Consider the following 27,996-nt stretch of genomic DNA (forward strand, 5'->3'; position numbering starts at 1 on the left):
GTTTGTATCAATGTTATGACCTGCAAACTGCAAATATGGACTTTTCGACAGGTGTGCAAATGCCTTTGTAATAACAAACCAATACATCAGAAGAAACGTAAAGACAAAACAGGAAAGCAGAACTCGATGGGCATCTCTCCTTAAGCAGCCACAGGTGTTTACAAGTGGCCCCAGAGCGCCCCCTGGTGGCTGGACTTACACACTGCATCTCCCTGTTGGAGAAGATGCGCGGCAGCAGGAACATCTTGACAGGGACGGTGAGGATGAGGACGAAGGGGAAGGCCAGCGAGGCCACGGTGGACATGACGGCCCACAGTGCTGCCAGACACAGCAGCTGGATCAGCGTGAACAGGTGCATCCGCAGGGTCCGCACCTGGAGACAGAGACACAGAGGATCAGGGACTGACTGGAGCGACGAGGAAACACTGAAGAGGAGAGGAGGACTTGGACTGGAACCGTACTAACAGCTTTTGTTGTGTTTTCCTTAGTAAGACCACCCACCCACACACACACACAGCCACACGTCAGTGTAAAAATGTGCGGCGACCTTGTTCGCCGTAGGTGTGTTTGGGGTGGTGCTCACCTTGCGGACGTAGGTGTGGTCGGGGTGGTACTTGGGGGGCATCAACAGCAGCATCATACGCTCCGTCAGCTGGATGCCGTTGAGTGACATCACGCCCATGTAGAGGAAGATGCCGAACAGCACGGCGATGGGGATCTGACGCAGGAGGTCTCCAATGACGATGGACATACCTGGGGGAGGGGGGGGAGAGAGAGAGAAGAGACAGCGACAGTTATAAGGACAACGCTAAACTTTCGAAAACAAAGAACAGGATAACGTTCTAAATCCTACCGCGGTTCAAAGTCCTACAGCCCTGACACCTACCCACTAGCACAGCCACCAGTAGCCCCGTGACCCTCTGCTCCTTCACTTCCTGGATACGGGGCTTGTCGCCAGGGGCGACGGCCTTGCTCATGACAGTGAGGGCGTTGGCGTGGGTGACGGAGCGGACGGTGGCGGCCGCCATCCAGGGCAGGCCGAACAGGGCCGAGGTCCCGCCCAGCACGACGATAATCATCAGGTCCAGGTGGAACCCAGAACCCTTCACCAACATCCGCTCCTTCTTACTCACTATCAGTCTGGAGACAGGGAGAGGGGGGGGGGGGAGAGAGAGAGTTAAAGAAAAGGAGAGGTAGAAGGAGAGATGGGGGAGAAAGCAACAAGAACACATATTAGATCCTAAATCAATCATTTTATACGGTCTAGGCTTGTCCCATACAAGCCCACTACAATTACGAAATGTCTCCAGTGCTTGTGGAATGGAAAGGACACATGGTACGTGTAAGGTGTGTGTGTGGGCGCTGCAGGGACACTCACGAGGTGATCTGGGTCTCCATGAAGATGAGGATGAAGACGAGGAGGGCGGGCAGAAGGCTGCCGAACATCATCCAGATGGGGAACTGCCCCTTAGAGCCCAGCGGGTTCACCACCCAGCCCCGCTTGTCCGGGCTGGTCACCGAGAACCCACTGGGGACGCTCAATTTCTACACCGGGGCAGGGGGGAGGGGGGAAATCACGGAGGAGTTAGCGAGTTTTGCTCAGTGAGAATGCTACGCGGTGTGTGATTGGAGCAGGTCTGGTGTGTCACACCTGAGTGTAGGTGTCCTGGATACTGTAGTCCATCAGCACCATGAGGAGGATGGCGATGGGGACCCCAAAGTCTCCTATCACCCTGCGCAGCTGAGGAACACAGGAGCAGGGGTGAGCACAGACAGGCTCCCTTACAGACCATAACACTAACCTGCTGATAACCATCGTGCACAGACCATAATGCTCTCATCTGCACCAGGCATAATAGAAGTCATTCATTCTGTGTGTGTCTCCCTCTCCTCCTAGTTCACCTGCTTCTTACCCTGCCTGGGAAGAAGGCACTGTTTTTGAACTTGCGCAGGTAGAAGGCGATGAAGAAGGTTCCGGACATGAGCACCAGAGACAGCAGAGCTGTGTTGGGCTGTCCCTGGATCTTTACCGGCACCGTTGCCGTGCCGTTACCGAGCTCCGTATCCACGGTGACGTTCTCTGCCACGCCGCCTCCCGCTGTGCCGTTGGCAAGGGAACAGCGCTGCAGCGGGTGCTCCATGAAGATCTGCCCAGCGACACAGAGAGAGTTCATGTTGGAGCATCGATCACGCACTTAGGACATTGCTATGTACACACACACGTTCGCTTAAGGCTTCAGAGGGATTAGTAGTGCAGACATCATACTTTCTAACTCCCACACAAACCTGTTCCTGGGAAGAAGAGATTAATCCATAGGAAAATCCCTTCTTAAGTCGGAGTGAAAAGAGCTCTAAACATAGGGGCATTTCTTCAAATCATTAAGCCCGGATCAAAGTTTGACTCCCCAATCCATTCTACTTTGTTCCCAGATCAGGGTGACTCAATCACAGCAGATTTTAGAACTCATTTGCAAGGAAAACGTCCTCCTTCTGACCCCAGCTTTTGGGTGCTGTCCAAAGAAAAGTCACTTTGCGTCAATCAGCTACCAACACTGCTATTATAATACAACAGCTAAAAAAAGGAATACCTTAAATAGAAAATAATGTACATAAAAATAAAGGAGGGAGATCTCAGGGAGATCGAACAATTGTTAGTAAGGTTTCAAGGTCACGTTAAGATCCTGGGTACCTTGCCAAGCTTGGAGAAGGTCTCGTAGATAAAGATGAGGGAGATGAGGAAGGAGAAGATCTCCTGGGTGAAGCGGGAGACAAAGCGGACCAGGAAGCTGCCCTCGAAGGCCACCATGAGAACCACGATGATGATGAGCCAGAAGCCGATCCACACCCTGCCTGTCAGGTACTCGATCTCGTTCCCTTTACAGAACTGTGATGGGACACACACACACACTCAATAGTTGAACACACTGTACAGCATGCCACGACATCAGTTTGGTAACAAGGTACCTCAGATCAGCATCACTAAAGGCACAGTGACGTGTTTCAAACGTCACATGACACCCCCGGCACACTCACAGAGTAGAAGGCCTTTTCGAAGACCAGCAGGGGTCCTGAGAAGCCCACGACCAGGAGGGGATTGGCGCCCAGGAGACAGAAGAAGACGCCCTGCGTCGCCGTGGCGATGATTAGCTCAGACACGCCGATCAGCCCCTCAGTCTTCTCACCTTTCGAAAGACACAATGTCACATGACTACCAACCCTACATATCCTCCTAACGTCAGCCCTCTGTAAAGACTTTAGACGACATTTGTCTCCCGCCTGCGTTCGTTCACAGGAAAGCACTTGGGGATCTACCTACCCAGAAGCCCCCCGAACGTGATGGCAGGAGAGAGGGCAGCGAAGTAGATGAAGATGACCGCCGCCATGCACTGGGCGTTCAGCGCGTCCTTGAAGTCGCTGACGTACTTGGGGTAGCGGCGGCGCGCGTCCCGGATCAGGCCTCCGAAGGGGCGTCCTGTACGCTGCAGGGGGTCGTCGGACGGCTTGAAGGGCGTGAGGAGGGATTCTGGAACACATACATCACAGGATATAGCTTTGAGAGAACGTGCTTTTATTCAGTTTTCATCCTTTGTTTTTCTATTTTTATATATATGTATTATTTAAGTCCTTACCTCCCTCCCTCCCACTGAAAGGTTGGTAACCTTTCCATTCTCTTTCTTCTTCCTCCCTCTCCCTCTCCATCCCCTCCCCCTCCCCCCCCCCTCCCCTCTCCCCCCCCCCTCCCCTCTTCCCCCCCCCTCCCCCCCACCTCCCCTCTTCCCCCCCCCCCCCCCTCCCCCTCCCCCCCCCCCTCTCCTCCCCTCCCCTCCCTCACCCTTGTCCTCTGGGCTCTGGGGCTCTTTGGCCAGCCTGCCTTCCTGCTCCTCCCTCTTGCGCAGCATCTCCCTCTGGAAGGTGGCCACGGAGCGCAGCAGCTCCTCCCCGCCCATCTCAGAGGGCGGCAGCACGATGGAGCAGTCCAGGAAGCTGTTGATGGCGTTGAGCAGGTCCTGCCGGTCGTCGGCCAGGTAGGCACACTCGTGGAAGTGCTGCAGGGGAGGAGGAGGAAGGAGAGGAGAGGGAGCAGATTCTTTTAAATTTAACACACAGGGCCAATGGGGTCGCCGTGTGGAAGTGTTCGAGAAAGAACAAAGAGGAAAAAGACGAGGATCCAGACCTTGTCAGACATGAGAGTGGAGATGGAGCGTCCGATCTGATGGTAGTCCATGCTGGTGCTGGGGGGTCCAAGCAGGACGAACAGGAACCTGACAGGCACAGGGACCTCCAGGACAGAGGCCAGCTCCACTGCCTCCTGCAGACGCACAAACGCCATGGTGGGCTGCTCCAGGAAGTCCACACTGCCTGCAGCAGGAAGAGGAGGAAGAGGAGGAAGAGCTTGAGGAGGAGCAGGAGAGTTACTTCAAATGGAAAGGGGCTCTGGTGAAAGGAAGACGTGAACTTCATCATCATCTTCATTACCAGAGGGTAGACTCACCCACAAGGACAACTGTGGCCTCGGCATTCTCCGGAATCTTCTCCAGCAGCTTGAGCTCGTGCTTAGACTTGGACCTGTGCATTCCGATGTTTGGAATACTCTCCTTCTGCACACACACGCACACACACACGGTTAACTCCGGCTCTTGAAGTAGCTCGACAAAAGTGATGTCCGGTTAAGTGTTGAGCACCAGTACGGACCTGAAGAGGCACCTGCAGCTCGTTCTTGTTGTCCATGTCGATGTGGGTGTCGGTGTCCGCCCCGTTGCTGGTGGTGCTCATGAGGGGCTCGGTGACGGAGGGCTCGGCCTGGGAGATGTGGTTGGTGCTGTGGTGGTGGACCATCAGGCTGCCCAGGCTGGCCGCTGAAATGTTCCTGGGGAAGGGACTGCTGTGCTCCTTCTCATCACTCGGATGGCTGGGAGGGAGGTGGAGGGGGAGGAAGAGAGAGTTCAAGTCTTTTATTGTCAGGTACACAGACCAACACAGGGTCAGACTGGGCACTGAAATTCTTAGGACAAGACAACGCAAAGAAACCTGGCATGACATGACATAAGTACTCAGAACAGTTTACACCTACGACAAACTAACATATAGTACAATAGACCTCCTAAATTTACAAAATAATAAGCAATAGAGGAGGGGGGGGGGGGGAGACAGGGTGGAGGGGGGGAAGAGACCGAGGCAGGGTGAGATGTGCAAACAGACAGAGAGCAAAAGCAGGCGCTCCACAGCTCTGTGCTGCCGATGAACAGGGGGCATGTGAGCGAGCCTGAATTCATGAAGTGGGGGGGTCACCTGTGTTTGAGGAGCAGGGCACGCAGCACGTTGGCGCGGTCCTCAGCCTTGATCTGGTCTGAGATGATCATCTGCTCCACCACCTGGTGGGCGATGCCAGGGAGGCTCTTCTGGTCCAGGTCCAGCAGCACCGCGCCTGGGAGGGTAGGGAGCAGGCCGGGGTCAGGGCGGGGAGCAGGCCGGGGTCAGGGCGGGGAGCAGGCTGGGGTCAGGGCGGGCCAGGCTCACACACTCTTATACACATGCAAGCGCCCTCCCTCCATCCCTCCATCCCTCCCTCCCTATCCTCCCTCCCTCCCTCCCTATCCTCCCTCCCTCCCTCCAGCCCTCCCTCCCATCCTCCAGCCCTCCCTCTCACCGTGGGAGATGGTCTTGCGGAGCTCCAGCAGGCTCCTGAAGGAGAGCGAGGCCACGTGGGGCTTCCCCCAGCGCTCCGTCTCCTCCTCCACGTCCTCCTCAAACTTGATCCAGCGAGCCGTCTCTCTCCACTGCATCTCCTGGTTCTTATCCATGATCAGCTCGTTCAGCTCCACAAACACCTGCAGGAACACGCGCACACACACAGGCACACACACACACACACAGGTGAGGCTGAGGTAACTGCGACAGTAGAGGTTAGACCAGCATGCACAATCAGTCAAATCTTGAAAGTGTAGCTGTCCACTTGAAGTTGGTCTGATGTTCTGCCTTCTCAGATGTGGTTCCTCTGTAAGTTCCTTTGTTTGGAAGTAAGTTTGTCAGTGCAACACATCAATGATTGGAATCTTCACTTCTGAAAACCCATGCACACACACAGGGCGGGTTTCAAATGTACCAATACAGCCACCATACAGTACCAATACAGCCACCATACAGTACCAATACAGTCACCATACAGTACCAATACAGCCACCATACAGTACCAATACAGCCACCATACAGTACCAATACAGCCACCATACAGTACCAATACAGTCACCATACAGTACCTATACAGCCACCATACAGTACCAATACAGCCACCATACAGTACCAATACAGCCACCATACAGTACCAATACAGCCACCATACAGTACCAATACAGTCACCATACAGTACCAATACAGTCACCATACAGTACCAATACAGCCACCATACAGTACCAATACAGCCACCATACAGTACCAATACAGTCACCATACAGTACCAATACAGCCACCATACAGTACCAATACAGCCACCATACAGTACCAATACAGTCACCATACAGTACCAATACAGCCACCATACAGTACCAATACAGTCACCATACAGTACCAATACTGGATATCCGTGACTCAGTAAACAACTGATCAGCATCTATAATAGTTTCAAAACAGGCTGGTGAACAGTCAATACTACAGTCTCAGTAGATACATCAACACATCTATTAAGCAGCTTATTAATATATATTATATTTTCTTGTTTCTGTGGCATCACAAAGCTTGCATCTTCTAAACCAGCACAGCCATCACTCAGGTCAGACAATCGTGTTTTTCAAACCTCTCACAGCACTCCAGTAGGAGGTGGGTTAATGCCCGACCCTTGAACCCCATGCCAGTCAGTCAGCAGGAATCACAACAACCTGGTCAGATGGACCTCCTCTCACTGCCATGCCAACTCCAACACATGCTCGCACGCCCTATCACACACACACACACACTCGTCAAACCTTCTGGTGGCGGGCCATATGGCTGGAGAAGTCAAGCAGCATGACGCCGTTAGGCCGGGAAGCCGAGCGGTACAGAACCACCGGTACCGGCTGGAGGAGCGAGAGGGGGCAGGAGAGGGTTCAAACACAGCCGACTGAGAGAGAAGGAGATCCTCATGCCTCTCTCTGTCTTTCATACACACACACACACACACACACACTCCTCTACCCTCTGAGGAACCTGTTGTGTACCTGGCTGCTGGGGGCCAGTGTGTGTGTGTGTGTGTGTGTGTGTGGGTGTGTTAATAAAACATGGCTCCACCTCTCAGGAGCACCCAGTGTCTGGTTACCAAAGTTCTTTCTTTGGGGTGTGTGAAAGGAAAGAACTCATTCATTCATTCATTTTTAATTGGGTCCTGCCCCCTGCCTCATCCACTAGAGTCACAGAGGGAGATGGGTGAACACCAATCAGGGAGTGTCTCACTGGAAAATATTTCCCAGGGTACTCCACGTTCAGAGGAGTACTGAATCGGGATTTTGATTTAAATGGAATTATGAAAATATTTAAAATACATCAAGATAAAAATCAACAAGAATTCTTCAACCTCACCCGAACCTCAAAAAACAATTGGACGAAGGAGCACATCTCAACGTGCATTTGATGTGTGGTTGGTGGCGCACCAGCAGCAGATGAGAGGGGTGGGTCTGAGGCTCACCTCGTGTGGGGTGTGGTCCTGCTTGCGGCTTCGCATGCTGGGCTCCTTGTGGTCCTTGCTGACGTGCACCACTTGGCCCTTGGTGCTCTTCCTGACCAGGTGTCTACGCATGCCGGGGACATCCTCAAAACGGTGGCCTGGAGGAGAGAGAGAAGGGGGAGAGGCAGCCGAGGAAAGAGAGAGTGAGACAGGGAAGAGAAAAGAACAAATCCAGGTATAGCCCCATAGCAACACAAAGTATCGATCAACTACATGTATACAAGTCAGGTCAGAAGTTAAGGGGGCCGACAGAGGGGGTGACCCCAGCTTCCTGGTCCCCAGATCAGATCACAAGGCTCAGAGTCACAGCGGCCAGGCCACTGGCTTTGTTCCTCCAGGCTTATAGCAGGGCAGAAGGGGGGGGGGGGGTAGAGTTACCATGCTGGCTGCACACCAAGGACACAGGCAGGCTGGCCAGTAACAGGTGCTCCTGACAGGGGTGGGGACAGGGGACAGGGGTGGGGACCACAGCTCATAGCACAATGGGAAGGTAGGAGGATGAATCGTTTAACTATGAAAGACCAGGACCTCAACTGGCTGAGAGGCCCAGCCAGCATCAATCTCAATCGACCCACACATGAAAACAACCAACAATTCAACAAAAGAGCCTTTTAAACCTGTTGTGTTACCGAGGAAAACAGTGACCGAGCACTGACTTAACCAGTTGAACTCCCCGACACAATCCCACCCGGAAAGGCTAAAACTAACCATCCAAACACGAGGAGCCAGCCGGGAGAAGCAGGAACATTACTTCTGACAGGCCTAAAGAGCAGGAACATGACTTCTGACAGGCCTAAAGAGCTCCACCCAGAGTGGACGTCTCTCCTGGTGTGGCCCAGCACCAGCAGACACAGGCCTTACCTCTGTCTCCCGCACCAGAAACATGCTGCTTGATAGGATTCTTCATCAGTGTCTCGGCCTCATCACCTGAACACCAGACTCTCTGCAGACTTAAACAGACGTGTCTACGACGGGGCGCTCTCCTTCTCTGTGGCTGCTCTCTCTCTCTCTCTCTCTCTCTCTCTCTCTCTCTCTTTCTCTCTCTCTCTCTCTCTCTCTCTCGCTCTCTTTCCTACTCACTCTCACTCTCACTCTCACTCTCACTCTCACTCTCACTCTCACTCTCTCTCTCTCTCACTCTCTCTCTCTCTCACTCTCTCTCTCTCTCTCTCACTCTCTCTCTCTCTCACTCTCTCTCACTCTCTTCGTTCCTCCGTAAGAAGCAGAAAGTGAGAGAGCCGACGTAGCTGCGGTCCGTTTAGCGCTTAGAGAACAACTTAGTTGGGACAACTCGACGCTTCTTGAATCCTGGGTGCTCCAGGGAGAGTGATGCCATGCTGGGGCTATGACGGTGTGTGTGTGTGTGTGGGGGGGGGGGGGAGCGTTCTTGAGGGAGAGGAGATTGAAGGGGTGGAAGTGAGGGTGGGGGGTTCGTGACCCTGAACATCCTTGCGGGTTCCCGGCAAGACCAGAGGAGGAAGAAAAGGAAAAAGTTGACATTTCACGACCGGCGGGCTAAAACCGTCCGACGGCATTAGCTGTCCGAGGGGCTTACTACGAAAGGGTCAGACCCCGAGGGAAGGACAGTCATGTCATAATTCCTTTTATTGAGCGATGGCCAGCCACTCAAGCCCTTTTCCCAGGATGATTTACAGAGGCAGGAAATAGATTAAAGAAGGTTCCGATGTTGACACCATTTACTAGAGACCCCGCCTTATGCGGAAACGGCCCCCACCTGGATTGGCTGGATGGTCTTTGACAGCCAAACACACCCCTCTCTGTCTACTCACATCCCATCTAGACAGATTTGCAGAGCTACCGGTCCTACACACTAGGGGGTGGGGGTGGGTGATCAGGCCTGCTTCCAGGGCCTCAGCTGACAGTCAGGAAGGACTCATCTAATTAGGACAGCCTGTTCTACACCCTCTCTGATAAGCTGCCTCTCCCCTCTGAGGGGTCAACCTCCTGACTGGGATCACCTGGACGCTCCCCTGCAGCGCCCCCTGCAGCGCCCCCTGCAGGGCTGGGGGGATGGACTTCAGTGTGAGAGATGCATGACAGAGCCCCCTTATTAATGTACCCCTGTGTAGTGTGGGTCTAAACCCCTCTCTGTCTTGCTCTCCCCTCCCGGAAGATTCCATTAGTCAGCCAGCGTTGAGCTGTTTCTGTCTAATCATGTAGCTCAGCAGGAGGGGCAATAATGTAAGTTCTCAAAGGGGCCGAAAACCACACACACACACGCACACGAGGGAAAAGGAACATCTTCCCGCACTTGATGATGTTCAATTTAAGAGGACATGTTTAAAAGGTCGTCTGGCACCATGGCCCAACACTTTGAGGTCATGGAGAGTTTAGATTCAGAGTTCAGAGCAGTGGACTCCCATATAAATCTCTCCCAGGACAATAGCAGCTACAACACATGAGCAGGACTGACAGGCAACATCCCTGAACGTTGGGGTAAAACATCATTCCGGACACAAAGCTCCCAGGGTAAATCCGTTACGGTCAAAATAAACCCCAACTGGAACATGTTGTCCATTAGACCAACAAAAGAGGAGAAAGGGAAACTTCAGACAGCTGTTAGACATATAAAGACTACAGTAGTGACTCTAACAGTATAGTACATTTGTGGCCGTTGCCAGAATAATGTGATTGTTCCCTCCAACAACAAATCCTTATGAAGTAGCCACATTTCTATTGCCTGTATAAAACAACCTCAAGACAACAAAGTTACGTTGATAGCGTTTCCTTGTTCTTGACTATGATAGCCGACAGTTTTCCCAGTCCCCTCCACACTCACTCTTGATGCCGTCGAGGTCGGAGGAGGCCAGCGTCTGGGCCTCGCTCTCGTCCGTGGGGATGCGCTGGTACTTGGCCTGCTCGGCGCCCGTCATGTTGCCCGTGCGCCGGCGCTCCTGCAGGTCGTAGCTGCGGCTGGCAGACGAGACCCGGGCGAGGCCCGTGTGCTCGGGGGACTGGGGGGCGGGGCCGCTCGGGTCGCTGCTGGAGGCTGTGCGGATCTTCCTGTGGGGGGGAGAGAGAGAGGGAGAGGGAGAGAGAGAGTGAGAGAGGAGGACGACTTCAGCGGAACGTCAAATGGTAAGTATGTACAGCATACGAACAGTGTGGTCACTGCCTCAGAACAGAGAGCACACACATTCAAAAGGATTTCCCTGGACCGTTCTTCTAATGTTACAGAAAGATCCTCCCACACAACAACAGAACAATCAAAGTTCATCAAACAGATTTCCTGTTAGTGCAGGAGGCAGACTGGGCGTCTAGATCGCAAATAAACAAACAAACCAACAAACCCTCGCGAATATAAATGGCAAAACCTCCTCCAAAACCGCAGCTGAAAGACCTACGCAAAGAAGTATTCCAAAACTGGCTCTTCTCTGGCATTCAAAGTAATCCACTTTGTGGTCCCCTCCTATGGCAAACGGGGGACAGTCTGAAGAAGGAGGGTGTCTGCACCAGGACAGGGGAGAAGAGAGCTGGGTGAGGAAGAGGGGCCCCCACCAGGGTCAATCTGAGACCAGATAGTGAACAGTGCAGGGAGCCTGAATGCCATAGGCTGGGCCGGGGGAAGGAGAGGTGTGACTCAAGTCAGAGATCCCTATGGAGACGGGTGAATGATGGCCTGGGGCGAGGAGGGACGATTCAGGGGATGATTCAGGTCTATTACATCAAGACCCTGCAGGACGGCCAGATGCCTGGGACTTGGTAACGCACAGCGTGTCCGACCGGGCCTCCCTGAGCCAATCAGAACAGCCCTGGCGGTGATTGTTAGTGTATTAGAATGCCTCTGTAAAAGAGCGATGACAGGTACAACCCCACAAAAAGCTAAGGTGCGCTGAATAGTTTCTCGAAAATGAACGTTTTGTTGTGGATACTGGTCCAGCTATACAACGTGAACAGGACAGGCAGGAGAGAGGGATGGAGGAGAGCAGGAGAGAGGGATGGAGGAGAGCAGGAGAGAGGGATGGAGGAGAGAGGGAGAGAGGGATGGAGGAGAGCAGGAGAGAGGGATGGAGGAGAGCAGGAGAGAGGGATGGAGGAGAGAGGGAGAGAGGGATGGAGGAGAGCAGGAGAGAGGGATGGAGGAGAGAGGGAGAGAGGGATGGAGGAGAGCAGGAGAGAGGGATGGAGGAGAGAGGGAGAGAGGGATGGAGGAGAGCAGGAGAGAGGGATGGAGGAGAGAGAGAGAGAGGGATGGAGGAGAGCAGGAGAGAGGGATGGAGGAGAGAGGGAGAGAGGGATGGAGGAGAGCAGGAGAGAGGGATGGAGGAGAGAGGGAGAGAGGGATGGAGGAGAGCAGGAGAGAGGGATGGAGGAGAGAGGGAGAGAGGGATGGAGGAGAGAGGGAGAGAGGGATGGAGGAGAGCAGGAGAGAGGGATGGAGGAGAGAGGGAGAGAGGGATGGAGGAGAGCAGGAGAGAGGGATGGAGGAGAGAGGGAGAGAGGGATGGAGGAGAGAGGGAGAGAGGGATGGAGGAGAGCAGGAGAGAGGGATGGAGGAGAGAGGGATGGAGGAGAGCAGGAGAGAGGGATGGAGGAGAGCAGGAGAGAGGGATGGAGGAGGTGTGGTGTTGACTCACTCTGAGGCGCTGGTGTCTTCAGTGTCAGCCGGCTGGGCAGAATTAGGGACGATGTCCAGCCCCCGGGCAGCATGAGGGCTGTCGGTGACAGGCATGGCCAAATGGGGGTCCTCGTCTGACACAAAGAACTACAGGGAGAGAGGAGGGACAAGTGGGTGCACACTGGGTGAGTTTACAGAAGGGGTTGGGGAACTACTGTTGCCAAGAGGTTATCAACCGACATGTGTCTAGAGTTTTTAGTTTTTTGAGGCAAGTTCAAATATTTCTTCTATATAAGAAAACAGACTTAATTTGTTCCGTGTTTAGAAAAAGCGTTTGCATCAGGGCTTTTTAAGCCAATCTGGGAAGTGTTCACTGTCCACACATGCATGACATCTCTACTGGTAATGTTTCTGGTGAAACACAACACTAATGTGAATGTCATAATCTTGAACTGTAACCTCAAACCCAGGAAATCAATAATTAAGGTCTTACTGAAATATTTACAAAGGAAAATAATGTGATGCTTTATGAATTCTGATGAGGGCGAACGGGAGGGGTGGTGCCATGTGTTTCAACAAAACACAATGTATTGTACTGTTTATAATGCTAAATATCACTTTTGCATTATGTGTTTGGTAAGAGTCACGTAAGTGGCAAGCCCATCATAGCAAAAATAATTATACAAGTGAAATTATTATGTACAGTAGTTAAAATGAATATAATTAATTTAGTAATATTACTATTATATTATACAAACTGCGGCATTGTTAAGTGCTAACTCCTTTGGTAAGTAAACAAAGAATCCTATATGAAAAGATCCAGTCTGTGTCAGACCAGACTACAGCTGGTTAAACAGCCCCGGCCCGCTAACCCCTTCATCCACCTGAACCAGTCCCTCCAGTACCTGCACGTCTTCTGTCAGGGCGTCGGGGTCGGCCTCGGGGGCCAGGGCCTCGGGGGCCAGGGCCTCGGCGCCCTCCTCGTCCTCGTCCTCGTCGTCCTCGCCCTCCTCGATGGTGGAGGCCCCGCTGGGACCGGCGTCATTCAGACGCTCTCGTCCCTTCTTCCTCTTCTTCTTCCGCCGTCCGTCCGACGGCAGCTTGGACAGCGGGTGGTGGCTGTGGTGCGAGGAGTGGCGGTGATCTGGGGGGAGGAGGAGGAGGGGGGGATGTTAGCACAACCCAGCTGCTACGGGAGTCGCAACACGCAGCTAGGGAGGGTTGAGTCTACGCTGAGTGTGAAGGAGACCAGGAGGGAGTGAGGCGAGAGGGACGAGCAGGTGGTTGTGTCAGGTGAGCGGGGGGGGGGGGGCGAGGCCCTGCTTACACTCAAAGTCCTCCTCATTGTAGGCGCGGTGCTGCTCGTCAGGCACCCTGGGGGCGGGGTTCAGGATCTGCTGGAAGCTCTGGACCCCCAGGGCTTTGTTCAGGTCCCCTTCATCCTCCTCCTCCACACGCGGCGGCCCCCGCAAGGGGGAGGTGGGGGGCTCTGGCTGCAAACACACATGAAAGGGTACCTCGGTCATGGGGAGGGAGAGGCAACATGGTTGTGATGTCGTACGGTGGAAACGCCATCTAGATTAGACGGGTGGGATGCCGGTTATATGGTAGATAATGTCAGATATGTTCCAGTGACTAGACAGTGGAGCTGTCTGCCTGCATGTCATGTGAAGGCTGTGTGTGCTGGATGTGTACACAGGCAGGGAAGGGAGGGGAGCATCTCCTTCTCTAACAGCAGCTGTGGTGTCTATGAGGTCATAACCGTTTATCTCCATTGGTATTCCTGAAAACGATTCCGTCTTGTACTTCTCCTGCAGTGGGTTCACCTGCATCTACAGTACAGGATGTGACTCAAAACACGGCCACAAGAGGGCGATCGACTCCCGAGGAAATTCCTATGAATCCTGGATCACAGATTATACTGTCTGGGTCCTCCCAGCACACAATATCTACTTGTGGGTCCTCACCTCACGCAACCATAACGTCACAGTCAAACTGAAACCAGCAGCTTCCCTCCTGGATCAATCACAGAACAGTGGGAGGTGTTCGGACGGAGGTCACGTAGCTTGCTGTGATGTGCAGGTAACTGATCTGTTTTCCTGCTCCGGGGCAGAGGGGGGTGCTTGTTATGACAGGGGTGGGCCACAGGGGTGGAGCAAGCAGACCCGCTAACCACACGGGCCGACCATCTCGCGCCCCCCCCCCCGAGGAGAGGGGCCGACGTTGCCGTGGAAACGGCACATAGATCCCGAGGCCCCCGCGGCGGCCCCCTCCAGTGACATAAGCCGGACACGCACGGCACCACGGCTCATTTGACGCCCCTTCAAACACTTCTCAGGCCATTACACACATCACTCCGGTTCAATTCTGCCCTGTGCCTCAGGGGAGCAGGGGAAAGTACATTGGCCGGCGAAATGCAATTAGGCCTCTCCCATCAACAGCCCCTGGTCAAACTACAAAACTATACGACCCCTTCAGAGCGCTGTGGTTTCGGGCCACTGTACCAAGTAGAACACCTGATCCATACCATCTAGAAAACCTGACCCACACAGTCCAAATGCCACGTCTCACGGTTTCTTCAAACGCCTTCCGTCCCGGATGATCCCTTTTCAGGTGACAACGTCAAGGTCAAGATGGGTTTGAGAAGATGAGCGGAAGAAAAAAAGTTTGACGTTCAAAAAGAGCGAGAGCTGTTTATTTTCACATCACCACCACGTCTAGCACAAACACACAAGAGTTATGGTCTGACCTTGAAATGTACACATACCGCACTAGGGTGTAAGACTGATCGGTGGCTTCTCCTCCATCTCTGTGGGAGAGTTCAGGCCGAATCCATTCACTTTTTACCCAAGGTCACGGACCTCCTCAAACCTGATCAATCACTGTGACAGCTGAGTATGAGGCTTCTTAGAAGGGCCCCACCCTCACCTGGAAGGCCGCATGGAAAACAAGAAATGACTCAATCACAGTTAAAAGTGGCAATGCAGGTTCGAGAGCGACTTTGGTCCTGTGTTTCCAGTCCTTTGGCTTAAAAGCTTTGAGGTCTCTGTCACTTCCACAGCATCGGGCACTTCTGAAGCACTGCCGTAAATAACTGTGGTGCAGAGATTGGCGATCCGCAGAGTAATTATGGAGCTCAGACGGATCTCATCTGCTTCAATCTGAGGTTTCACCATGACAGCCCAGCAGACCTCAAAAACACATCCCGCTCAAGACTGTAGGAGCCAGGAGGGGCGTTTATTTTTCACGGGGCACTCATTTCAGTTCACAGTCAATCTCGAGAGGTGGACAAGATGTGTGAAGGATTCTCAGAGAGGTGGAAGAATTTCCCACAACCCAAAAGCATGTGCTACACAAACCAAGAGCAGTCCGGCCCACGGTCTCACAACAAGGACCTATGGTGGATACAGCAAAAGGTCATAAACATGAAAACAACAACAAACCGTTGTGAAGGGTCAACTTCGTTTATTATTACTAACAAAACCCTCTTCAGAGGCTCATCCAAACCACGGAGCGACTTACCAGACTCATACCCAGAAGTGTGACGGCGTGCAGTGGAAAACACCCTGCTCTTCAGCAACGCTGCTGGTGCTGTGAATCTCCCCACCTCTACACTAACAGCAGCAGGAAGGACTAAGCCCTCTACCCTTGTTGGATCCAGCCCCGTGACACCCTAATCAGAACGCTATCTCGTTTCACAGCCTGGCACCATACCTATCTGTCCATTGTGGCAACAACGCCAAATAAACAAGACCATTTTGTTCATTCATATTTGAGGACAACCGCACTGGAAAGGACAAAGCCTATTTGAACTGCCTTGGAACATTCATCTCCCCCTTTCTTTTTTTTTATCAGCCACAAATTAAATATTGACCAAGGTGCTCCAAGTCCCCTCAGCCCCTGTGGTAACATCTAGAGACATTATCAAAGGCAAGCTTGATGATTACATGATGTAACAACCAGGCCTAAGTGCAAGAAAAGGACATTTCAGACAGATGTCTTTTGAGATTTCACACTGCATCTTGTTCTGTAATTCTAGACCAGGGGACCCAGTCCTTCCTTTTAGACCTCCTTCTGTGTTTAAGGACAATGACACACAGCACAGCCGAGACTCTGACTTCAAAAGGTTCGAACTGGTTTTTCAGGATGTAACAGCTGGTCAGCCAAAGTAGTGGCATTAGAGGGTGGGGAGCAAATTGGATTTGAAGGTGAAGACAGGGTGTGGCATGAGAGGGGGAAGTGACCACCAGGCCGGGCTTGCTTCATCGTAGCCTGGGGGCAAGGGGAGGGAGAGGGCCTGCTCTGTGGTTCTCTGGTCGCATACAAACACCCACAATCCCCTCACTGCAGCGATCCAGCAGCATAAGAGCTTCACAGAAACATTACCAGCCCCAGGGGCTCTCTCTCTCTCTCTCTCTGCTGACTCAGACCATCTCTGGGACGAGAGTGATGTCTTCCTGTGACAAGGTCATGTGACTTTTTGGTGACCTTCAGTGGGAAGTAAGACACAGAAGAGTCATGTGAACACTAGAACTAGAACTAGTGTGTCTGGATGGGGAACATGACGAAGAGATATATTTATAGGTGTTGTACAGGAGGCTCTCAGTATTTTTAGGAACCAGTTTGGAAGTCAAAACGGTTATAAAAAGGTGTAATATGTGTTAACAAATTGGGGCACAGTTTGTTCAGTTTAATTTTAGTCAGGGTCAATCGAAGGTCACCTACCGTAGCGTTTAACTTAAATTGTGCAGGTGAGTGTGTAATGAGTAATCATCCAGCTGGTTTCAATTCTGTTTCAGTTCCCACAATCCAAACTTTCCCCTTGAAAACCATTTGTGTCATGATGTTTCTAGATACAACAAACAGAAACAACAATGAACTATAAAACACTTAAATTGCCAAGGAGCTTGTCTCACTTCATGAATTGGCTGTCCTGAAGTCGCACTGAGCGAAAGCCCTGCTGTACACCGGCCGCGGGACAGATTATCTAAGCCTTGAGGTAGCTCAAATCCCACACCGTCAGCACTTTGAGAGGCAGGGCAGGGAGTGGAGGGGGGACCACAGGCTGACAGGAGCGGACGCTGCAAAGCGATGTATTCCACTGGCTGCTGCTGAGTCACCAGAGCCCTGCAGCAGGATGTGGAGGTCCGACTGTGAGCACAGAGGGCCGGGCACCGTCGCCAGGCAGGATTGCAGAATTGAATGAAATAACCAATACTGACATCTTGCTCCCCTTTCTACTGAGGCTTCTACAGCCCAATGCTATAAAGAGGTGAGTGTTTGACTGCCATGACACTGTGGAGGCGTGATGGTGGCTGAGTCACAGGAAACCTGCGAGGTTGAAGGAGGAGAGAGGGAGGATGAGGGGGAGAGGGAATTACACTAATCATTGTCTGGCTTCAAGGTACAATCCCTTAGTGGGGCATTTCCAAAGGACTCACAGGCTTGGCCTCACTGTTGACAAACCTAGTACAGTGATAGAGTTGACCATCAGTAATGAGTGAAGCATTGAAATGAAAATGGTCACTCGGTTTTTGCAAGGCCTTCATCTGATGGCAGGTGGTTGACTGAATAAAATAAGCATCACACACACACACGTCTGGGTAGCCAAGACAACAGTAGAACAGGCTATGCAGAACCTATTCAGAGCCTAAGAGACTGACTGGGGTGGAGGGCGGCTGCACCTTGTTTACCTCAGTATTCCACTATGACTGAAGCCACAGTGACCAAAATCAGCCATATTTACAACAAGCATCCCTCAAGGCTCCCTAGCAATAAAAGAACATGAGACCGTTTATCCTCATTCGTGTGTAGGAGGAAATCAAAGGAGGAGTTTCTTGCTCTTCCTCTGTGGACGTAAGAAGCTGTGTGGGCACGGTCAAACATAAGCCATGGTCCATGTGAGGAACTGGCTGTGCTGTTCGCTGGGTCCTCACAGCTAGGTCCTAACAGCCAGGTCCTAACACGACCGTGTAAACTGGACAGACTCACCTTTTCCCTGTACAGAAAATCCATGAAAATCCAGTCAGGCGCCTCACTGAAACTATAACTACCTTATTTGCCTTTGGTGGTTAGGATTATTTAGCAAACAGAGCGGATGGCCACCTAAACCTTTGCCTGTCCTTCTGCTCTGTTCAGTCCCCCGCGTCACATGACGAAGGGTCATGCCTCGCGACAGGAAGGGAACGCCACAGAGTTTCACAATCTTTCAAAAGACAAGACAAAATTATTCTAACTTCCTCTACTACTTCACTCACTCGCACACGCACACACTGCCCTTGTTGGTAATGATTAACCCAAAAGAGGTTTACAAAAGAAAGCGACGAATCAGAGTTTAGCGCGTTGGTAGTCCCGAGCAAACAAACCTAATCTTTTGCAAATTCTGTAACCGCCTTGGTATGCACGTTTCTACGCTATACTGAACAGTCACCTTGTCATAAAATGCACAGGTGGTTAGCAACAAGGGACATTAAGTGCATAACAATGCATACACATAGCCTTTATAAGAGACCATTCCAGTTCTGTATGACTCTCAGTAGTGTACCTTGATGGACAAGCAGAACTGGGATGGTACGGTCCCACAAGACACACACTGTACTGTGGTGTACCATCACACACACACACACACACACACACACACACACACACACACACACACACACACACACACACACACACACACACGTCTTGTAAACTGACTAATCACAAAGGAAGGAAACTCTGATGTAATTCAGACTACGCTATGGTCCTGCACAAGGGGAGACTAGCAGCTCTAACTTCATTCCAACATGGGAAGAGATCTCCACCCCTCCTAACTCACCCCCCCCCCCCCCGCCCCTCCTAACCCCCCCCCCCCCCCCCCTCCCCCCAGGGTGTTTGCGTCCAGCCAGGGTGCACCTCCCCTCAGTCTGCGTCTGGGCTGGAGGAGGTATCTAACACATGGTTGGGTAACATGGGATAGGAAGCAGCTGACAGCACTGAAAAAAAAAAGACACAGAAATGGCTTTGCTCAGAGCAAGTAGGCATTTCCTGAGGTGGCGGAGCTGCCCACTGGCTTGGAAGCGGCACAGCGCCGCTGGAGCGCTGACACAAGGCGTGCAGAGAGAGAGTAGAGGACTTAGGAGAAAAAAACACCTGTACACGCTGACACTCAGCTGAGTAGAAAACTGGACGAAAAAAAGGCAACAGTGATTTTCTGAGTAACTTCAATAAGTAATCCATGGTTCATGACCAAGAAACAAAAACCCCCTCAGGTTAGGAACCCTGCAGAAAATGATCTTACTTTGACACTATGGTAAAGAACCATTGTTAAGGTAATGGTTAATGAAAAATACAATAATTGCCACTTTGTCACTGCTTGCCAATCCCCAACAACCACTTAATTGTCACCTTCAAGATCTTATATCTTAGGGCTTCATGGGGACCTAAATGTAGTCCTTAATCTTTGATGGTAGGAGCCAATTGGCTGCTAGGCATCACTAGCAGAGCTCCACTACAGTGATTTAATGTTGACAACCCAGTGTTCCATCACAGGGTTCCAAACTACATATATAAATCGCTACTCCACCAGTCAACTGTTATAACTGCACTCAAGGGAACAGATTCAAAAAAACTATTTCACTAAAGATTTTATGCCAAAGTTTAATAATAAAAATAAAAAACTCCCCATAATTGCCTCCAGTAAGGAGACTCAATCTGTGGAGAGTTGATTCCTCTGAACACACACACTGCTAAGAGAAAAACAGCACAACCCAAAACAAACGCTAAAGATGCCAAAACACAGAGGACCGTAGGGGCTGACACGGCAGAAATCTCAGCGCAGAGAGTTGCGCGTCAGGGGAGGAGGAAAGAAAATTCTGTCAGGGTAGTCAGAGGCTTCCTAAAGGCTTCCAGGCAGTGAACCACTGTGGTCTACTGAACATGAGACCATCATGAAATAATAGCTGTAAATCCATTCACTGGCGGGAGAACAATGTTGGATTATGTTATGTAAAGCAACTCACTGCAGGTAGAACAATTGAGGATTCATCAGAGATGGTCTGCCTTTCTCTCTGACGGTCAACCACAACAAGAACATGTCTATGCTTGGTGTGTTTGTTTGTCATGCGGTCGACATTAGGAGTCTAACCTTATTGGACTGTGTGTATGCAGTGTGTGCGAAAGGGAATGAGTGTCTGTGTGTGAGTTTGTGTGTGAGTTTGTGTGTGAGTTTGTGTGTGTGTGCGCGCGCTGACCGTCTGAATGCCTGCTGCCACGGTGCCTGTGAGCTTGCCATGCGTGTTGGGGTTGCTCATGGTTACGCTCCTCTTGGTCAGGGTTTGGGTTAAGGAGAGCCGGGGGTGGTTCTGGGACGGTGTGGCCTTAGCCCTTCTCTTTCTCGCTGGGACTCAGACAGGACCTTTTGGGCAGCATAACCTGGAACAGAGAGGTCAGGGGTTAGGGTGACAGTGTTATTCATGGAGGCTAGCTTTAAAAGAGAGCTAGCGAACGCAAACATCCCAAAACATTGCCTTTTCAGAGAAATGTCAATGACTCAGGGAACTCAAGGTGGATTGGAATAGTTAGTACAAGTAAGTAAATCGGACGTGTGCAGCCCCAGACTTAAATAAAAACCGTATTCAAAACCGATCTGGAAGAGCATTGTGCCTAGATTTTCAACCATGTTTAAGTGTGAATTTCTGGGATGATACTTCCTGGCAAAGCCCATTGGACCAATCAAACACGGACGGAAAAGTGTTTAAACAAACTTCAAATAAAATTTATAGCTGGAGTGACTCAGGACGCTGGGGAGGTCTGCGGGCCAATAGCACTTCCTCACCGGCAATCAAGGTCATTACCTCTACAGAGCGATAAGGGCCAGATAAGAGCGTGCTACTGCGGACAGGACACTGTGATAAGTGGCGGCGCGTGCTCCAGCCAGGAGAGTGTTGCTAGACGTAAGCTCCACTGACCTCCCGCACCAGGAAACCTTCCGCCGTCTCCTCCTCCAGGGGATTTCTGATGCAACACGAATGGATAGGTTAGAGTGGGTGCTCAGCAGGGCAGCTTCTAGTAAACCCTGTCACATCAGATCAATAACTCCTCAAAGAAAAAGGTGACTTTCTGGTGAATCTCAATTGGGTAGATATGAGATGATATCAGTGACTGGAATGATCTCGTACACTGACACGCAAAAATTGGTCATAATTTCTTTGAATCTTTTGACACGGCGCACTGAAGATCTATTCCTGGATTGTGTTCATGAGAATACTAAGTAACGGCCAGTCTCAGAAAGAAGGTCATGGGCTTTTTAAGTGCTCTTTGTTGAAGTGTAATTAATATGGACACTCTCTCGCTGGAAAGAGAATTTAGAGATAGCTTGTTCTTGTTCTGGCTGTAATTAACTGAGCTGAGCTGACGAACATGACCCTCTTAATCCCTTTCATATCCCAGGTGGTCCTTGTTCTCAGACGCTTCAGTTTACAGAAAACTTGGCGAGAACGCAGCCCTGGCTCTGTCTGTGTGTGTTTTCTCTCTTTGTGTGGGTCTTTCTTGTTTAGAAGACAGGCTGTGTCATTCAAACACAGAGAGGTTGGAGCAGAGCTCATTTATGGTTAGCCATTATCCATCACCTGGTCTGGTCCATATCAGAAAGCAGTCAATGTCCAGTCTAAGGGACCCTGGATAGTCAGGCAAGAATTATCAGTCATGACATGCCTCACTGATGCCAGGGCATAATCATATCACTGACCTTGCCTACAAGACCGACTTTCAAAAGGAAGACTATTAAATGGAGTGCAGGCACACTACGAAGAGATTAGGCGAGACGTGCGGCGCTGTTTGGAAGCTCTGTGGGTTGGAAGTATGCGCTTCCTGTTCGAGTCCGCGTACGGAGCGGAACACATCTGGGAACGTCCGGACTCGATGCCCGTTGCAAAATTAGTTTCACAAAGAAAATGATTTCCTTGGGGGGGCGTCCTACTGTGACCTCCAGCTGGTCTTCCTGTGTTTCAAGCAAACTTTCTCTGTAAATGTAGACCTCAGTTATTCCTGAGGATATAGGAGGGATCTCCGAGATCAGGTTACGGTGCTGCACAATCTCTCCCTGACCAAACACGCATGAGAACACACTGACGTACGGCTGGGCATATCTGGAACCAAATCCATTATCACAGTCACGCACTGTAGCAACAACAAACATCAATTGCTACAAAAATGACACCAATGAAGCCAAATCAAAAGAATAATGTGAGGACCAGAAAAGTACTAAGCATGAAGAGCTCACATAGACGAGACTGTCCAATCACAGGACACGCTCCTATCATCTAGCAACAGAACTTTAAGTTTAAAACTGGAGAGAAATCCTTAAAAATGTTACTTCCCTCATAAACTTAGTTCCTCTCATCTAAATCGGAAACAATCTCGGGCCACACCAGTGGGTTTGCGGCTTACCACATGGCCCCATCTTGGACCTGAGGAAGTGATGTCCTCAGAGTCCCTTCTGCCTGCCTGCCTGCCTGCCTGCCTGCCTGCCTGCCTGCCTGCCTGCCTGCCTGCCTGCCTGCCTGCCTGTCTGCCTGTCTGCCTGTTGTGACTGCAAAGCAGCAGGAGACTGCAGATCTCACCTTCTCCGCAGAATAGTAAACAGCCCGAAGTTTGTGCATACAAGGGCAAAGATAAGTATTGTTTGGAGAGGAAGTGGGCTGAAAATCTGGAAGGAAGCATCTAGCTTAGACTGCTGTGGGTGAGGCCACAGGCCTCCTGTCCTACCCTAAATATTGCTTGGAACAATCTGTGAAAACAAAATAATAATTCTCAATTACTCAATACATACAAGTTAAGACCCCGGAGTATGTAGGAGCATGATGGGATAGACCTGACATCCTGAGAACAACATTACACACTATAATGGGATGCTATTTGACTACTGACCACAAAAACAATAAACGGTCTCAGTTATCGCATGGATAACAAACAGCCCTCCACTTCCTGGCTATGATTACTTTAATTAATGCAATCAATCTCAAACCTTCAATTCAACCCTTAAGTAGGTGTGTGCTTTCTAAAAGAAACAGTGTGGTGTAAATCAAGCTTTTCCGTTAAGCTCAGAGTACATGAACACAAACGTCAGGGATGATCCAGAAGTGTTTCTTTAGATCAGCGATGGGTTATTTCCCCTCGTAAGTGGTGGATTCTAGATTTGGGACGTTCATGATTAAATGTCTTGGCCTCTAAAGTCAGCGGCTAGATTTGATAGACCAAACCGCAAACCAGATAAGCTGTGTTGGTAGAACAGTGTTGGCTATTCCCCTTATAAATGTCTGTTTCCACTCTCTGGCACATTTACAGTGTTCAATCTATTGCTGAGAGTGTATATGTCAACTTCATCTGTTTTCTCAAACTAATAATAGAGATGTTGTGGGATGTTGCAAAAACGATGCAGGTGCAATGATGCTTACACTGGTATTGGTCATTCATGTGTGTTCTTTGTGAAACCACTATCAGTAGTCCTTTTTGGACATTTAAGACTACTTTAGGCTTAGATTTCAGAAAAGATCACAGTATATTAACTTTTCAACTATCACAATGCTATTCATTATGGATGGGATCCACCAAACATTCCTCGAGGATTTTGCTTAATAATTGTTTTCCAAGTCCATTTGCCAGAGGAGTAGCTGCCATAAACCCAAGCTTTGACACTGGAGTCTACACACAAGGAGTCAATTAGAAGCCTCTCAGGATCGCCTCCAGCTTACTTCCTGAAATAACTGGTCGAAACGTATTATATTTCAGAAGTGTTTTGCCTCCTAGGTCTACCTGACCTTGCCTGGTTGACTCGGCCCCTGGTCCACAGAGGAGGTTATTGTACAAGCATTCTCCGCTCAGAAACAGATTGAACATTTTGATCTGTACTCATGTGCAAGCTATTTAAGTGGGCTGTGCTCCGCAACAGCATTGGATGGATGGAAATCATACATATGATGACACACCAGTGAATGACCGATGGAGGGCTGTGTGATTGGTAAATGTAATGAGTAGAGAGGTTTCATTTGCGTGATGAATTATAGATTAAGCCTAAAAAAAGATGACATTCAAGATGGAAGTCTGAAACGGGCTATAAATATACAACAAAATACAGCGTCCAATGGCTTTGTAGGTTTTTTTTTGTTTTTTTTGTGGGCGATGTTAAGAATAATCTCGAATCCATCAAAAGTTATTGGCTCTAGATTTAATCAACAGTCTGTAGGGAAACAAGGAATGTTGTGTTGCAGAGATAATCGTAGGTTCTTAAATTTGGAGTGTGGTGACCACAGATTACATATGGCACTTCCATCAAAAGGCATAATTTAGGAACGGTTCAATAAAATATGTTACCACTGCAAATGGAAATGCAGATTCAGAAATAGAGACTTGATCGTAATGTAGAAACCACAGTTGACACACAAGCCCCCACTTAAAAGTCAGACAATGAGAGAGGAAGAAGTAGTAGTAGGACTAATTTAGGATTTTACAAAACCTTATGCTAAATGATACAGGGTAGGGTTTCCTGCTAACAAATTGTTGGCGGTTGTGTTTTTGATGTGACACTATAGAATAATTTCAAGACTTTTAGCTTGTGTGGCATTTGAGTCACTAAGATACTTTGTGGCTTTAATGTTTTAGCAAAAACAAACTCTGATGGCCCGACAGTCTGTTCTAGTCTGGATAGTCCTCGTTCCCAATACAGGCCCTTATCTGTTATCTCCAATCAATGTGCTTACATGGCTCGAGAAGGATAGACAAGATGCAGACAAAAACAAAGTTTCTACAGGACAAATGTGATTGTACTACTGTAATAGTGATGCGCTAAACAGACAGGACTGAAGGAGGGAAAACATGTCCAGAAAGTCTAAACAGAACCACTCTCTAACAGAGCGGCAGCTATGTTCATCAGTAATTGAGTGAGGTACATGGTAAACCATAATGGGGAACAGAAATCCAGCTACTTTTGGCCTGATGCACTGTGGGTCAGTGTTTCTGCTTCAGGCCATCGGAGGACAAAGTGTCAAAATGTGTCACAGACAAATGTCAAAGTGAGAGCTTCGGGTCACCTTTAAGGCTACTTTCTCCTCAAGCCGATTGATTTCCATTTCAGTCATCCCAGGAGAACGCAACAGTAATCAATACAATAACTCTATTTGATAGGAAGTTTCACCAGCAAGTCTGACAGCGGTAGTCATTTCAGCACAGAGTAAAAACAGATTTAGAATATCGTTCCCATGGTAAAAGAGAGAGACATTTAAACAGTTTAGTGAGCTAAACATTAGGCACTTGATTGACATGACGGCACAACAGCATACCAACAAGTGTGTCAAGAAGGATAAACAGTAACAGAGCTTATCTTACCTTAGTTTAACGCCACAGGATCCACCGCTGACATCATAGTGCAATGCTGAATGCTGGAGACCATGAGCAGGACCGAGGCCAGGGAGAAAATAAACAGAAACACAGAGAAGGAGAGAGAAAAGAAGATGCGGTGAAGAGACTGTGTGTGTGAGCGAGCTTGCTGTGCGCTGGTAGTCTCAGTGCTGTGTCAGAGCAGTATGCTCAGGATGATAACGGTGCCCTTCCTATTCAGGATTATGTTTCCTGCTGTCGCACCTCTGACAGCCGGCCATGTGACCGGAGGAACCACTCACAACTGAGTCAGAGGCCTCTGATGCATGAGGCACACGCACACCCACCCACCAAGTCAGGCAGCCGACTAGCCAGCCAAAGTCTCTAACTTTCCTCAACATTGATGAAGACATGAAACATCCTGTTTTACACTCTGTTGTTGAGAAACCCTTACAGGTTGTAACACGCTCACTATAGCAACTGATAACCAATCAGTCACTCTGACTAGCCATCACAAGTTTCATCACAAGATATATGCAACCAAATAAAACTTTCTGAGGATAACTTGACCATGGGTGATAGGGTTAAACCCAACCCTTGTAATCAATGCATGAGTACACAAGTACAAATCATTTCACCTTATGTTCTATCCGCAGAAATACCTTGGGCATAACAGTCCACAGTACGAACAATACTAAATTAGGACAATGCCAGTTGCCATTGAGTAACTAAGAAATACATAGACTGAAGCTATCAACATTGCTACTGAGATCCAAGAATAATCGAACAGCCAGTCAAACGTACTGGATTTGATGTTTTGCTCCAAACAAAGTACAGTCCTGTAATTTAAATACACAGCTAGCCAAAGGTCAAAACAAGAAAGCATTCCACATCAGCTTATATGAGACTTTAGGGCTGAACAAATGCCTGTGGCCAGGGGTGACAAGCCCTGTGTGTGTGTGTGTGTGTTTCAGAGTGTGTCAGAGTGTGTGTGTGTGTGTACGTTCATGCATGATTGTTTGTCAGTGGGTAAATAGGCTCACTTGCTAGTCACATGCCAGTCTTAAGGGAACAAACTAGCAGCAAAAAGCCACAAACAGCCAAAGAGTCCACTTCAAAGTCTGGGGTTTTCCCTTGTTCTCGATTGTGGCCCAGAAATAGAAATATCCATGGAAGAACTGAGGCTACTCCAAAATACGAATCCTCTCTTGACTTGTAAGGAGGGCACTTTGGTAACCTGAACACTAGATAGTAACACCTTTACCATCTACTAGCTGCCTAGTATTCCTCCGTCCATTTCTGTGGACATATGTGCTTGCATAAACAGCTTCGACTGTTGTTGAGCACTATCCAATTTAAGAATGGAAGTGTCACCAAAAAACACAAGCAAAAGGAAAATCCAGCAAAGTTGAATGTAACACACCCAGGCCAACAGACTGCAAAAGTTATCTGCTGACAAGTTTAAATTAAACACAGTGCAAAAAACACGATCATTGGACTTGTTCCCTCTTCTTGCACATCAGTGTACAGTTTATAACCGCAAAAAGTCCTTAGAGCAGCATTTTCAATCACTGGCTTCCTGTTATTTCAATTCCTAACTTTTGTGGTCAGGACAGTTTACGATGGCAAATATCCTAGAAATTATCAAATAATTAATTAATATGTAAGCTGCCTTTAATAGGATAGCATTTACAACACCCCGGTGATTGAAAACCAAATCATCAGCATGATTAAAGCCTCGAGTATGTTTACAAGATATGAGGTGAAGAGATGAGGTTGGTTGACACACACTTACCCTGTAACTAGTGCGGCTCTCTATCCAAACTCCCCTGGACAGTCTGGTATTACTGTAGTAGTATTCCAGGAAAGGTGTTTGTTAGTTCCACAGCTATTTGTGTATCTCTATGGGGATCTGGCTGTGGTTTGTGTTGATAGCTTTGTCTCTGTTGATAAGTCTGCTCATTTCCTAGAATAGCTCAGCAGCTCGGGGGTCGTGTCTGAACCTTTCAGCATACAGACGGGGGTCTGGACGTCCCTCCAAGGCTTTTCACAGCTCCGTGTCCCCCAGACTTCTCAGGGAGCTGGGAGCTGGCCAGGGCTTCGGCAGGTTCTGTGTGCACACAGTGACTGGAGCACTTCCAACCTCACTGAGCAACAGCTGCTATGGCTGAACACATATCCATCTACTCCATTTCGCCCCCCTCCCCTCCATTTATTCCTGCAGAATGTATAGCAATCTACTCTATCGTCAACCCCCACATCTCTACTTTCACAGAATGTGTCCACCCCCTCCACCCCACCCCAGAAGATCCTCTGTCCCCAGGCAGCATGTGCCATGTCCCGCTCTAGCTGTGGGTTCAGCAGCACC

At 49.8% G+C, this 27,996-nt stretch overlaps 1 protein-coding gene across 5 annotated transcripts in view; it reads right to left on the reverse strand.

Annotated features, from left to right (window-relative positions):
- slc4a2b (solute carrier family 4 member 2b) overlaps positions 1-27,996 on the reverse strand; it is a 34,326-nt gene that overhangs the window by 2,877 nt on the left and 3,453 nt on the right. The window contains exons 1-24 of one of the 5 annotated variants that reach the window (XM_047024282.1): positions 27,424-27,910; positions 25,638-25,690; positions 20,507-20,687; positions 13,600-13,765; positions 13,178-13,416; positions 12,292-12,419; positions 10,494-10,717; positions 7,655-7,791; positions 6,960-7,049; positions 5,648-5,828; positions 5,290-5,425; positions 4,693-4,909; positions 4,493-4,598; positions 4,175-4,359; positions 3,833-4,046; positions 3,317-3,523; positions 3,034-3,182; positions 2,690-2,884; positions 1,914-2,147; positions 1,652-1,741; positions 1,379-1,545; positions 887-1,140; positions 584-753; positions 200-373 (exon numbers count right to left, since the gene is read on the reverse strand). In XM_047024282.1, the coding sequence (XP_046880238.1) occupies positions 200-373; positions 584-753; positions 887-1,140; positions 1,379-1,545; positions 1,652-1,741; positions 1,914-2,147; positions 2,690-2,884; positions 3,034-3,182; positions 3,317-3,523; positions 3,833-4,046; positions 4,175-4,359; positions 4,493-4,598; positions 4,693-4,909; positions 5,290-5,425; positions 5,648-5,828; positions 6,960-7,049; positions 7,655-7,791; positions 10,494-10,717; positions 12,292-12,419; positions 13,178-13,416; positions 13,600-13,765; positions 20,507-20,566 (3,723 nt within the window). In that variant the 5' untranslated portion in view covers positions 20,567-20,687; positions 25,638-25,690; positions 27,424-27,910. Of the gene's footprint in view, positions 1-199; positions 374-583; positions 754-886; positions 1,141-1,378; positions 1,546-1,651; positions 1,742-1,913; positions 2,148-2,689; positions 2,885-3,033; positions 3,183-3,316; positions 3,524-3,832; positions 4,047-4,174; positions 4,360-4,492; positions 4,599-4,692; positions 4,910-5,289; positions 5,426-5,647; positions 5,829-6,959; positions 7,050-7,654; positions 7,792-10,493; positions 10,718-12,291; positions 12,420-13,177; positions 13,417-13,599; positions 13,766-15,794; positions 15,927-18,263; positions 18,541-20,506; positions 20,688-25,637; positions 25,691-27,423; positions 27,911-27,996 lie in introns of those variants that run through there. The other 4 variants (XM_047024281.1, XM_047024285.1, XM_047024283.1 and 1 more) reach the window with 4 other exon arrangements.

The sequence above is a fragment of the Hypomesus transpacificus genome, chromosome 8 (genome assembly GCF_021917145.1).
Source record: "Hypomesus transpacificus isolate Combined female chromosome 8, fHypTra1, whole genome shotgun sequence".
Classification (NCBI taxonomy): Eukaryota; Metazoa; Chordata; class Actinopteri; order Osmeriformes; family Osmeridae; genus Hypomesus; species Hypomesus transpacificus.